The sequence below is a fragment of the Medicago sativa genome, chromosome 3, assembly GCF_051527215.1.
Source record: "Medicago sativa cultivar Bolivia chromosome 3, Bolivia_mono, whole genome shotgun sequence".
NCBI lineage: Eukaryota > Viridiplantae > Streptophyta > Magnoliopsida > Fabales > Fabaceae > Medicago > Medicago sativa.
The window spans coordinates 47,308,902-47,322,199 of record NC_140751.1 but is presented as its reverse complement, the minus strand read 5'-3'; the positions used below and the strand labels follow the sequence as shown (position 1 = coordinate 47,322,199).

General features: G+C 31.6%; 2 protein-coding genes across 2 annotated transcripts; one reads left to right on the top strand and one right to left on the bottom strand.

Annotated features, from left to right (window-relative positions):
• The first annotated feature begins 1,775 nt into the window (after positions 1 to 1,775).
• Positions 1,776 to 9,986, top strand: LOC146937816 (protein MEI2-like 2). The gene is made up of 13 exons (XM_085751931.1): positions 1,776 to 2,097; positions 3,211 to 3,270; positions 3,348 to 3,491; positions 3,587 to 4,053; positions 5,487 to 5,645; positions 5,734 to 5,850; positions 5,959 to 6,110; positions 6,574 to 6,665; positions 6,753 to 7,701; positions 7,796 to 7,880; positions 7,977 to 8,045; positions 8,289 to 8,468; positions 9,295 to 9,986. The coding sequence occupies exons 2-13, from the start codon at positions 3,225 to 3,227 to the stop codon at positions 9,409 to 9,411; spliced, it is 2,577 nt and encodes an 858-aa protein (XP_085608057.1). The 5' UTR covers positions 1,776 to 2,097; positions 3,211 to 3,224; the 3' UTR covers positions 9,412 to 9,986.
• A 996-nt stretch (positions 9,987 to 10,982) lies between these two features.
• LOC146937815 (GDSL esterase/lipase At5g45910-like) lies at positions 10,983 to 12,705 on the bottom strand. Its single transcript, XM_085751930.1, has 5 exons — positions 12,434 to 12,705; positions 12,096 to 12,320; positions 11,856 to 11,998; positions 11,451 to 11,724; positions 10,983 to 11,348 (listed from the first exon to the last, which is right to left on the bottom strand). The coding sequence occupies exons 1-5, from the start codon at positions 12,666 to 12,668 to the stop codon at positions 11,110 to 11,112; spliced, it is 1,116 nt and encodes a 371-aa protein (XP_085608056.1). The 5' UTR covers positions 12,669 to 12,705; the 3' UTR covers positions 10,983 to 11,109.
• Between the last annotated feature and the right edge of the window lie 593 nt (positions 12,706 to 13,298).

Sequence of the window (13,298 nt, the reverse complement as noted above, 5' to 3'; positions counted from 1 at the left end):
TATTTAATAAAATGTGATTGAATACATTTTTTTAACAAAGTGATTGAATACATTTAAGACTTATTTATACTTATAAATAATGATGCAAGTCAACTATTATTTAAATACCTGTAATGTTTTAAATATCATTTTTTTTGAAAAAAATTTAAATAAACAAATTAAAAATTTAAAAGATAGCTTTAATTTTTTTTTGACAAAAATAAATGATATTCATTCATACAAATCGATAGAGTAAATTGATACAATGCAAATTCACTAAAAATAAAAATGATGAATCTGCGAACAAACTCACATCATTCGTGTTTAGCGTAAAACGACAAAGTACAAAAACCTATACATATGACTTTATTTTTTTAAAAAAAAAAGCTTATACATATGACTATATTCAAGTCTCCACAATACTCATGTCTCCGGATCTGCAACGTGGACGACGTCAAAGTCATTGATTGGATCTTTACTGGATCGAAGCTGGTCTGACAATCTGAATCAAACAAATATCTAAATGAAACAAAAAAGATAAACAACGTTGCACAAAACGACGAACAGACCAACGTTGCACTAAAACGATAGAATTACAAAATAAAAAAATAAAATAGTTGTAAAAATCACTTATTTCAATAAAAAGAAAAGAGAAAAACGAGTTATAGAGGTGATTTTTGATCAAAAAATGACCATAAATCACCCTCTTTGATGGATGAAAGAGAATAAACTAGAGTTTTTATTACGGCTCATAATAGAGAAAAGGGAAAAGAGAGAGCGTCTTAAGTTTAATTTATATATTCAAAAAATAAAATACAATGAATTAATCATTACAAAAAGAAAATTAATACAATGAATACACTAGATCATCTTTGAACCAGAAAATATCTCTTACATCAAGAATCTAAAGAATCTTTCGCAATGTACATAAATAAACTAGAGTTTTTAGGCTCACAATAGAGAAAAGGGAAAAGAGAGAGCGTCTTAAGTTTAATTTATATATTCAAAAAATAAAATACAAAGAATTAATCATTCCAAAAAGAAAATTAATACAATGAATACACTAGATCATCTTTGAGCCAGAAAATATATCTTACATCAACAATCTAAAGAATCTTTCGCAATGTATATAAATTAAATTATTTAAAATTGTCTATAAGCTTGATAGTCAGAATTTGACTTGTAATATTAAAAGATAATCTACTTTTAGCTAAAAACAGAATTAAAAAATATTCTTTGACATTGTAAAAACTCTTGTTTGATCTTTCCTTTGCACTCCTTGTGCGGGGGATCTATTGTGAATATATATATACACCATTTTAGTCTGTTCAAAAAAAAAGAATTAAAAAATATTCTTTGTATTAAAAATATCAAAATTTAAACTTTTTTAAAATAGTAAATACATAGTTTTTAAGATATCTTTTTTGTCAATTAGTCTAGTGAACTCACACAATTTAATTGTGAATAAATGGAAAATCCGTGATTTTTAATTTCTCGATCACACTGTTTGGATAGATGTTAATGCTTTTCAAAGAGATAATTTAAATCCACTTTTTGTTGATAAAACAAAAGGTTAGATAAGTTAAATTTTTACACGTTCATTTAATTCAAAGCAAATTTCAAGATTCAAAGAACATGTAAATTTAAAAATGTATATATACAGATTAACGTCATTTAAGTTAATAACATTTCCTCTTTACAATTCTTTAAATATTCTTAAAAACATATATATTTATTAATTTGTTATATTATTTTCCAAACATACATAATACATAAATTTTCCATGTGCTTGTCTTGTCTTCCTTCCCTCCAATCATTTTCCTCTGTTTTCTTTTCTTTACCATTTTCTCTTCTCTTCTCAATATTTTCCGGGAAAATTTCTTCACTCTTCTAAACTCTTTCTTTCTCTCAGTTTTCCCGGCGACACAAGAGGAAGTAGAAGAGTATAAGGAATTAATTTCTCTGCTTCTACGAAATCTCTTTCTCTTCCTTTACCTTCTTACTTTCCGTGATCATTTGAAACTCTTCAATCAACAACAACAACCACTACTTCAATATCCATCATCACCAATGATTTTCCTCTAACATCATCATCATCATCTTCTTCAGTTTAACAAGGTACCCTTTTAATTATTTCCTATATATTTTTTTTATTTTTGTTTTGAATTTTATGTTTTTTTATTTTTGAAGTATTGGGGTTGACTAAAGTTTGTTTTTTTACATAAAATTTTGGTTTTTTTGTGTTTGATCGGTTAAATATGCATGTGGGTCCATTCTTTGATTGCATAATCTTAAGCTTTGATGAATAAACAAAAAACATGTTCTTGGTTTGTGTGGGACCATGTTGATAAATTTTCTAGGTAATACCTGTATTTATTTTTTGGAATTTTTTTGAAGTTGATTAAGCTTTCTGGGTTACTAACTATTTTTTTATATATTTATTTAATTTAAAAAATAATAAACAATGATGTGGAATTGTGCATGATTTTTCTGAAAATTGATAGATCTGTCCAATTTGTTATGGTTACTGAGATGATGATTTTATGAGAATGTTTGATGCATAGTTTAGGTTTGTAACATAGTTGACTATATATGTTGTTGTGTTTTTTTGGGGAATGCTTTGTCTGCTGATTTTTTTTTTTGCCTGTTTTATTGAACTTATGTTATTTTTTTGCTTTCATGTTGTATATGATATGATTGTGTCAAAAACCTTGGCAATTTGATTGGATTCTTTTTAGTGTTAACCCTCTAGTTCCTAGGGAAAGCCCCCTCGCTAGAAATCCAGAGTTCGTCCGGGAGGTAAGTCAACCACCCGGATTCGTCCTTTGGTGGAGCTCATTAACCACTTGAGACCAATTGCTTAGTTAACCTGATTGGATTATATTTAAGTGCAAACTTTAATTTCTCCATTCGCATGTTTAGCAGAATATTCTATAATGTCTTGGATACAGAGTTGTTGGTCAATGGATGTAGCATTTGTTCTGTAGGTTATACAAGTGATTGCATATTACTCTCTTTACCTAAATCTACGAGACAAAGTAAAGAAAGAGATAAAACTATGTGAAAATCGCTCTCTCTCTTTCGGGAGGCTGAAATGTTCTGTATGTTTACTTGATTGTAACAGTTTTAATGTTTATGGTACATTGGTTTTTGTATAGTTTTATGGTCTCTTGTATTAGTCGATACTAAGGAATCTGACTCGTTTTTTTCCTCTTTTTTCAACGTTACTAGAAAAGTCGCTGAAAATGGACAAACTTTCGGGGGATTCTTTGCCAGCTCATGGTGCTGCAGGTTCTTCTTCTTCTTCTTCATACATAAAGCTAAATATTTGTATAGAGATTTGTTTTTAAATTGATGTTGTTTTGTAGGGCTGTCTGGGATTTCCTCACTCAATATTCCAAATAAAGGGGGAAGCAGTGCATGGAGAATACCGCACACGACTGATATATTTCACGAATCAAATGATGTTAGCTTGTTTTCTACTTCCCTGCCTGTTCTTCCACATGAAAAGTGTAAGTTTTTGAGATATCGTATTCTTATGGAACAGTTTGGAATAGCAAAATTGATTATTGCAAATTTTTTCCTTTTTTGCTGTGCTGTTATGCAGTAAATTTAACTGATTCTGAACAAGATTCTGAACAATCTGGTCAACCGGTGGATGATAACTTGCTAACATTAGGCAAAGTTCACAAAAAGGATGAAGGAAATGATCTTTTTGGTGATTTTGAAACCATGCTTCCTGATGATGAAGACGAGCTTTTAGCTGGGATAATGGATGATTTTGACCTCAGTAGGTTACCAAATCAACTGGAGGATTTGGATGAAAATGATCTGTTTGTTAATGGAGGAGGATTTGAAATGGATTTTGAACCGCAAGAGGGTCTTAGTTTTGGTATTTCAAAGATGAGTATATCTGATGGAATTGCTTCGAATGGCATTGGACCTTACGCAATCCCAAATGGCGTGGGTACAGTGGCTGGGGAGCATCCCTACGGTGAGCATCCATCAAGGACATTGTTTGTTCGAAACATCAACAGTAATGTTGAGGACTCTGAGTTAAGAACACTATTTGAGGTATTATACACTTACCTAATGCTTCGATATATCTACATACATATATATAGGCTTTGTACAAGCAACTAATCCTTGAATTGAGTTATATGTATCTCTGAACACAACTGTTTTTAGTAATCACGGGGGTTGGGAGATTACCAAGTTTATGTGCAAACATGTAAAAGTGATTTTCTTGGTGGAATGCTTATATAGTCTTTTAAGCGATTAACTTTGTGGGTTAGGAAACTATGAAAAATTGCCTTAAAGTTAATAAATATATTCTTTTCTGTTGGAAGGTATGTTATCCTTGACTGTTTTTTAATTTTAAATCAAATATATGTACAGAAATTTTTGTCTGTCTTGTCAGATGCTAGGATTTACTTTAACTTTGTATTACATGTCTTGTTTATTTTTAAGTCTGGCATTTTGAACTAGGCATCCCTTAATAACAGATATATTCATCTGTTATTTAGTGTCATATACTTAAGTAACGTCTTCAAGTCTGCTGATATTTGCATTTTTTAATGTGGAAATTATGGATGATGTGTTGGATTTCATATATCTCAACCGATCGTTAGTTTGAATATCTTAGGCAAGATACATGGTTTGTTGAAATTTCTACTATGTACATGCCTAACTTCAAAAAACATAAAATAAAGGTAAGTTAATCTTCTGGCATATCTACAATGCCTGATAAAGATGGAATGGAACTAATAAATAGATGAAAAGCAAAGTTGTCAAATAGTGGCTATTGTAGCTCTATAGTGTCACATCATATCAGAATTTGTAAAAACTACTATATTCTGTGATCCTTGATGTAAAGTGTTACAGCATATCGCAATTGTTCTGCGAACACTTTGTAGTGTTACAGCATATCGGAATTTCGAATTGAACTAATCCAAATTTGAATTAAACTATAGCGATTAGTTCAATTTTAAAGTTGTCAAGTGTTACAGCATAACCACTATAGTGTTACAGCATATCGCAGAACACTTTGTACTTGTAGTTGTAGTTGTACTCAATAGCAGCGCCATAGCACTATAGAGTAGCAGTATTTGAACTAATCGCTATTGTTCTGCGATATGCTATTGAGTAATACTATAAAGTGTTGCCAAATAGTGGTTAGTGTTGCTAGTATTCCAGCATAACAGAATTTGGAAAGCCTACTATATTCTGTGATCCGCGATTGACAACACTGATGTAAAGTGTAGAACGAAACTAGAACAGCTAGATATATCATGTAGAGAATATCAAAAACAAAAAACCATAAGTTACCATCCGGGTTTGGCCAAATAGTGAGTGAAAAGTGAAAACCTCACTTACAGTTGTGCAGAAATTCTAGTTGGATGTAAATGATTTTTGTTTGTTTTTCTGTGTATAACTTGAAAAGCTCTTGTTTTTCTCCAATTATTATTTTATTCCTATTGTTGATTCTTTTCTTTCTTGTTTGATAGCAATATGGGGATATCAGAACTTTGTACACAGCATGCAAGCACAGGGGATTCGTGATGATATCTTACTATGACATTCGATCTGCTCGTACTGCAATGCGTGCTTTACAAAACAAACCCTTGAGACGAAGAAAACTTGATATCCATTTTTCAATTCCTAAGGTTTGATTTTATAGAATTACTTAATGTATGATTAATTATAATTGACATTGCCTTTTTGTTATTCATCTCTGTCATTCTGTTTTGAAAGGATAACCCCTCTGAAAAAGATATAAACCAAGGAACCCTCGTAGTGTTCAACTTAGATCCATCGGTATCAAATGACGACCTTCGCCAAATATTTGGGGCTTATGGTGAGGTCAAGGAGGTAATATATGATTATCTAATACCTATTAATCTAAAATGTATTTTCTTTAGTCTCGCTTAATTTTTATCTAGTACTTCTAGTAGTGTTGATTTTGTGTAACAATTGCAGATCAGGGAAACACCACACAAGAGACACCATAAATTTATTGAATTTTATGATGTTAGAGCAGCAGATGCAGCTCTTAAAGCATTAAATCGAAGTGACATTGCTGGCAAACGCATAAAACTTGAACCTAGTCGCCCTGGTGGAGCTCGCAGAAAGTAAGTTCAGTTTTATCTGTCTTTTTGATATAAACATGTAACAATAAATTTTCTTCTTTGTCCCAGTTTCGTAATTCTTTTATGCATGGTAGTAAATTAGCGACAAAGCTTGAAGGTTTTGACAATAGGGGTAACACACATGAATGTCTATTATAAGGGTTAAATATATTTTCGATCCCAGTAAAATTAACAAAATTTGATTCGAGTCCTTTCAAATTTATATTAAGTCCTTGCATTTAACATAAAGAGTATGTATGAAATTTTTGATCAATCACTTCTGTTTTTCATTCATATAGACATTTGTGTCTTTGGTCTTTCAACCAATTGTGGCCGTTTTTGTTGTCATTTTACAATTGTTTTTCCTTGATTTAGTCTAATACGACAATAGATATCTTATGTGAATGGAAATTTTATACATATAATTAAACCAGTATAAAACTTATGATGCATATTGTCTTGTTAGCTTGATGCAACAACTGAGTCATGAACTGGAACAAGATGAAGCACGAACTTTTAGGAGTCAAGTAGGTTCACCTATAGCCAATTCTCCCCCGGGTAAATATCTCCTAATCCAATTTGTTTTCTCATGGAAGAAAGGTAACTTCAATTATGAGATTAAGTTAACAGGCAATTTTTTCACAGGTAGCTGGGCGCAATTTGGTAGTCCTGTTGAACCTAATCCATTAGGTTCTTACAGCAAGTCTCCTGGTTTGGGTCATGCCAGCCCTATTGGCACAAACCATTTGTCTGGATTGGCTGCAATTCTTTCCCCACATACATCGACCTCTCCCAAAATTGGGCCGATTGGCAAGGACCCTGGAAGAGTTTCAAATCAGATGTTTACCAACTCTGCCAACTCTGGATCAACACAAGGAGTAGCTTTTCAGCATTCTATCTCTTTTCCTGAGAAAAAAGTAAACGCAAGTCCTAGGCCTATATCTGCTTTTGGTGAATCGAATTCAAGTTCATCGAGTGTTGGAACACTGTCTGGTCCGCAATTTCTTTGGGGAAGCCCGACTCCTTACTCAGAGAATTCAAACACATCTGCCTGGTCTTCATCTTCCCTTGGGCATCCATTTACATCTAGTGGCCAAAGGCAGGGTTTCCCATACACAGGTAATCGCAATCCTTTTCTTGGCTCCCAGCACCATCATCATGTAGGATCTGCTCCATCTGGCCTTCCTCTTGAACGGAATTTCAGATACTTTCCAGAGTCACCTGATGCTTCACTCATGAATTCCATTGGGTTTGGGAATTCAAATCGTGCTGATGGAAATTTTATGATGAACATGGGTTCTCGTTCATCTGCCGGGCATGGTATTGGCCTTTCAACAACTACCAGTGAAATTGGTTCGCCGAATTTCGGAATGATGTCCATACCTGGTCATGGTTCCTTGTTCCTCGGAAATAGTTTGTATGCTGGACCAGGAGTATCTAGCATCGAGGGATTTGGTGAACGTGGACGAAGTAGGAGACCTGACAATATTGTGAACCAAGTTGAGAGTAAGAAGCTTTACCAGCTTGATCTTGACAAAATCATCAATGGTGAAGATACAAGGACTACTTTAATGATTAAAAACATTCCTAACAAGTAAGAAAAACAACTAAATAATATTTTCGTGATGCCAACAAAATCCTAGTAATCAATTTCTTGACAACTTTTGTTTGTTGTAATTACTTTTAAGGTACACCTCGAAGATGCTGCTTGCTGCAATTGATGAGAATCACCAAGGGACCTATGATTTCCTCTACTTGCCAATCGACTTTAAAGTTAGTACATCCTATATATCATTTTTGATTAGGGGTTTATGGTTTTGGTTCTGTTTCCAGGATGAATTATTTATTAATGTCTGTTTTTGCTTGCAGAATAAGTGTAATGTGGGTTATGCTTTCATCAATATGGTCTCTCCTGCACACATCGTCGCCTTCTATAAGGTTTAAATTACATACCTTTGCATGCCTGAGGATATTGTTTTATCTATAATTAATTTTCATGTACATAGTTTGTAATGTAAGGATTTCCTAAGTGTGACATTGTTCCAAAACTACATGAGTAGAAGTTCAAAAGTATTTTCAATGGCAGTTTCTGTTAAATTGTATCATTAAACTTGTTCTGGTATGGAGACGTATGTAATATGTATGGTTAAACTTTAATAACTCTTATAAAAATTTATGCAGGCTTTTAATGGGAAGAAATGGGAGAAGTTTAATAGTGAAAAAGTTGCTTCACTGGCATATGCACGAATTCAAGGAAAGGCTGCACTTGTGATGCATTTTCAGAATTCCAGCTTAATGAATGAGGATAAGCGGTGTCGACCAATCCTCTTTCATTCAGAAGGCCAAGATACTAGTGACCAGGTAATTTTTGCTTCATTTGCTTGAAATTGCAAGATTTCTGGCTTTACACCTTGGTCTCGAGTCTTGACCTTTGATGTCTTACAAATGTCGTAAAGAAATATGGATTTTAGACAGTTTCTCCTTTTACTTCTTGTTACAATAATCAGGATAAAATAGAATCACGGCCCTCTTGGAGAAAGCGTTTTTTTAGGTTTTGGATTAGTAAATTAGATTTAAAAAGAATAAGTTGATGATTATATATTATTTTGAAATTTTGAGGATGAGCATTGCATCATACCGAGTTTTTATCGACATTTTAAGAATCTATACAATTTTTCATATAAATGTTGTAGTAAATTTGCGGTGAAAACTTCCCATAGCACCGCATGTAGGAGTTCATGAGACTTGATTGTTGTTGACAGTCCAACATTGGATAAGATATGGCCTAAAAATGATTTTTTATAAATGGCAGAGCCATCGCTCACCTTACAAGTCGATTTTGTGTAAGGGTTGAGTTAGACCCAATCCAAATTCGAAAAAACCTGAGTTTGTGAACTAACTGGTTTTGAGAAACGTATTGTGAAAATTGCACTGGTTATCAATTTCTCCTTTGAAAGATATTTAGCCACATGGGTTGTAAGACCTGAGAATTTAGTTTGTTTCTAGTTCTACGAAGAACTCGTATTAAATCACTTAAGTAATTTCTTAGAGGGTTTTGAGGATATCTTGGTTTTGTTATGTAATGTTTGAGTTATCAATATTACCTTAAATTGTAACATAAAAGCTGCTATTCATGTAACATTCAACTTCTTGTCTAACTGTTTCTCTCTGCTACCTTACCACTCAGGAACATTTTCTATCCAGCAACTTGAATATATGTATTCGTCAACCGGATGGATCTTACTCAGGTGATATGTTGGAGAGCCCCAAGGGCAATTCGGACGATAACCTCGAGAAAGATTAACCTTTTGTTAAATATATTATTGTTCCTAGGCACCTTACATATGGTCTAGGAGTGCTAACTGCTGCATAGCTGATCCCAAAGGTGTACAAAGTTGATTCATAAAAAAATATTAAAAAAAAAAAGTGGTGTATAAAGATTAAGTGCTGAATCCATTCATCAGCAGAAGGGAGACTCTGATTGTGTTAATAGTTTCATAATAATAATCTTAAGAAAAATGCAGAAACCAAGATGTGTAGAGAAACAATTGTGTTATAACACCAGAGGAAAAGAATAACTTGGAGTTGGGAGGTGTATTGCTGGATGGTAAGTTTCTGCCAGATTGTGCAGAATGACTCTATCTGGGATTTGTTATTTTTTTTTTCTGGTCTTTTGAGGAATTTTACTATGTACATGTATCCAACAAATTTCCATTTTATGGAAAATGTTTGTATATAAGGGAAACAATGAACTATCTTGTTTGAAAATGTGAATGTACATGTTTGTAAAGATGTGAATCAGTTTCTTCAGAATGTTAGTGACAGTCTCAATACATTGTAAAATTGGAGGTACTTTTAAGTATTATTTTATTTATCTTATTTGAATGTGTCATCCTTTTTATAAAGATAAGCATGTGAAATTTAGTTAGCTTGAGTAATGTAAAATAATAAATGATTGAGAAAAACAAAATTATGCATGATTGTACTTCTTTGTTAAGATGGCCTTTCTCTTTGCATGTATACAAATTTGTAATTGAAAAGAGAAAAAGTTAACCCAAAACATCCTATTTTTTATTTTTTTATATAGTATAGATTACAAATTCAAATATTTTTTACGCTTCTTATTTTTTTAACAATATACACACTTCTTATTAAAAAAACATATTTTATATTAATATTTATCTTTAGTTTAACTTATTAAAAAATATATTTTATATTAATATTTATCTTTAGTTTAAAATATGAAAAGTAGGCTAACAAACGTGTTTTATAAAAGTATATTGTTTTACCTTTTTTAAATGTTATACTTATTTTTAAAATTTTATAGGCGGAGTCATCGTTTAAATAAATGCTAGATATCAAGAATGGATTTTTTTGATGAATTTAAGAATGACATGGCAGAATAATCATCTTTAGATTTCAGTCTTATTTATTAACGTTTCATAAAAACAAAATACATAACATCTATCACCCATGATTTCTGACCAGACTGAGATTTTATTGGCTAACATTAATTTCGGGACAATTTCATGATAAAATCTTTCTTGATATATATCATTACTCATTTAATATATACAAGGTACATATAAAATTAGAGTTATATAACTGAGTTATCTTAAATATCACAAAACATTGGTACTCTCAACTACTTTCTCATCCATTCAATTTAATTGCTTCACTCTATTTACACATTCTTTCAAAACAAAACCTTCTCTTAATTAAGTTTATTGTCACTTGATTCTTATTTATGTTATTTACAAATTAAGTAGATTAGTGCTCTTTTTAAAAATTTGTGTTTTTTTTATTAGAGGCTCAATTTTAATGTTATATCAGGATCTCCAATTTAATAAGTACGGTCTTGTTTATAGACAGTAATTCAACTTAAAATTAAATGTATATTCAATTTATAGAATACATTCAAACTTCTCCTATATAGAGATATAAAGTCTAATCATGCTTAGAATTCATCGAACAAAGTCTTTCTTGATGTGCATCATCAATTCTAGACTATCTTGAAAGGAGCAGGTTTGAGGGATGGATTTGCAGAAGGACCTTCAATTAAACCTTTGGCTATTTGCTTATATGCTGCTTCGGTTAAGTGAGGTCCATCAAAATTTATTAGTTTTGAAGGATCAGAGCAAACTGTTGTACCAGGCATTCCACACCAATTAGCGTCACGGTGGTATGGTCCAATTCCTCCACAACATGCTTTCAAAATCTCGACCTTATCAGAAGTAAAGCCTACATCATTAATGCACATAAACTAGTGAGGATGAGATCAAATGAATTTGTCAAGAATAAATCGTAAGCTTAACAAGGAAGTAAAATAATTGCTTTACACACCATATTGTTGTGGTGCTTCATATAAACGTTTGGCATTGTTGTAGTAGTCAAAATATACTATCTTAGCTTGAGGATGTTTCTGTCGTAATGTCTCTATGGATTTTTTTAGTTGCTCATTAAAATATTCGATGAAAGAGTTGTAAGCTATCAAGCATCCAAATTCATCATAATCCTCTTTCTTCTGGCTAATCTTTTTTGTCAATATGTCAACATTGCATCCCATTGGAAAGTTACCTGGAACCACTAGCTCAACTGCACCTTCTTCAATTAATGCCTAGTAAGAAAAATTAAATAAATCACAATTACATTTTTTCAGATTATTATTTTTCAATATAATCTATAACTTAAACAGGATTATTCTAAATTTAAGTAAACATTTAATTACTTATATCTGATATAACATACATTGGTGGTCTTCGTAATTGATTCAACTATCAAGGGAACAATCTCTCGCAATTCTGTAATAGTTTTATTAATATGTAAAAAAACATCATTTCCACCAATCTCTCCCACTATAAATAATGATTGTTTGAAGAAGCTATCACACTCTGTGATTTCAAAAAAAAAAAAAAAAGTTTTGTTAGTCATATAGAGATAAATCCATGAATTTGACACAAATAATATGCAAGAAGGTAGGAGAAAAACCTTCTTTGCTTTTACACAATAAGGGTTTTAGATTTTTAAACCAGTCAAATTGCACACTCAACGAGTTATTTGTCGCGGGTTTATCCACTCCACTATGATCATAATAATATTTGCTATCAAGAGCAGTAGAACCTCCAAAAGCAAAATTAACTCCCTTCTTTGTATCAGCTAGGGTTTTGTTGACATTTAAAGAGGCCGGCAAAAATGGCAACCCGTATGCCTCAGCTACATTTAAAATAACAATGAGCAAATGATTTTTTTGAATTAGAAATGTATCAACATTTAAAATTATTGATTTTCAATTTAAGAAACAAAAAAAAAAAGAGTTGTAAAATTACCTATGAAATCTATGATGAGTCGTCCATCTGACATGCGTCCCGTTGGATGTTTGAAATACGTTGAACCATAAGGACTTCTTTTATCCATAGATGTTCTGCCGAAAGCAGCGTTTCCCGTGTCACTTGTAGAGTCACCAAAGTTAAAGATGGCTTCGTATGGTAGAGGATTAGCATTAGAAACAATTTTTAAAAATCCACATGCAAAGGTAATACTAAAGAGAATGAAAATCTTCATGGTGTAAATGAAAGATATAACAAAGAACTGATATTGATGTTTTCTATAAAATGAGAATTGTAATCTTTATATACTTCCAATTTGTCTATTTTTATTTTTGTAAATATAGGATGTAAATCTAACTTTTTTGAAACAATGTTAGATCTAAATTAAAATATCCAACGCATACACATTAATGAACATGTAATTGTAATGCTTGTTTGTTATCACTTTTCTTTCTATTTTTGTTGTCTCCACTTTTTTCTCATCTAAATTTTCTAAAAACAATACGCGTACACTAAAATTACATCAAAACAAAATGAGGGATCATCCCAAAAATAAAAATAAAAATTAGAGAGGATCATAACAATATTCATATACTAAAAATAGAGATCATAACAAATCATTAGATCTTTAAAAAAATATCTCCAGTTTTAGTTATTCTATTATATTCACACTAAAAATAGAGATCATAACAATTATTTTTGATTTATTATCTTTTTTTAGAACGAAAATAGGTTCAAGAAGTAGTTTATTACAGCACCTTGATAGGAACACTCATTACAACATGGAACATTTAATTAATGAAATAGACAATGCTTGTAATTTTATAACAAGATTGGAATTTCATTACACTTGTAAGAAAGGGAA

Excerpts from the sequence above, each read along its gene's own strand:
- LOC146937816 (XM_085751931.1), top strand. The coding sequence starts at position 3,225 with ATGGACAAACTTTCGGGGGATTCTTTGCCAGCTCATGGTGCTGCAG. Across the intron at positions 6,666-6,752 it reads TATAGCCAATTCTCCCCCGG|GTAGCTGGGCGCAATTTGGT; the intron begins GTAAATATCTCC and ends ATTTTTTCACAG. Across the intron at positions 8,046-8,288 it reads ACATCGTCGCCTTCTATAAG|GCTTTTAATGGGAAGAAATG; the intron begins GTTTAAATTACA and ends AAATTTATGCAG.
- LOC146937815 (XM_085751930.1), bottom strand. The coding sequence starts at position 12,668 with ATGAAGATTTTCATTCTCTTTAGTATTACCTTTGCATGTGGATTTTTA. Across the intron at positions 11,999-12,095 it reads ATTGTGTAAAAGCAAAGAAG|AGTGTGATAGCTTCTTCAAA; the intron begins GTTTTTCTCCTA and ends TTGAAATCACAG. Across the intron at positions 11,725-11,855 it reads CAATTACGAAGACCACCAAT|GCATTAATTGAAGAAGGTGC; the intron begins GTATGTTATATC and ends TTTTCTTACTAG.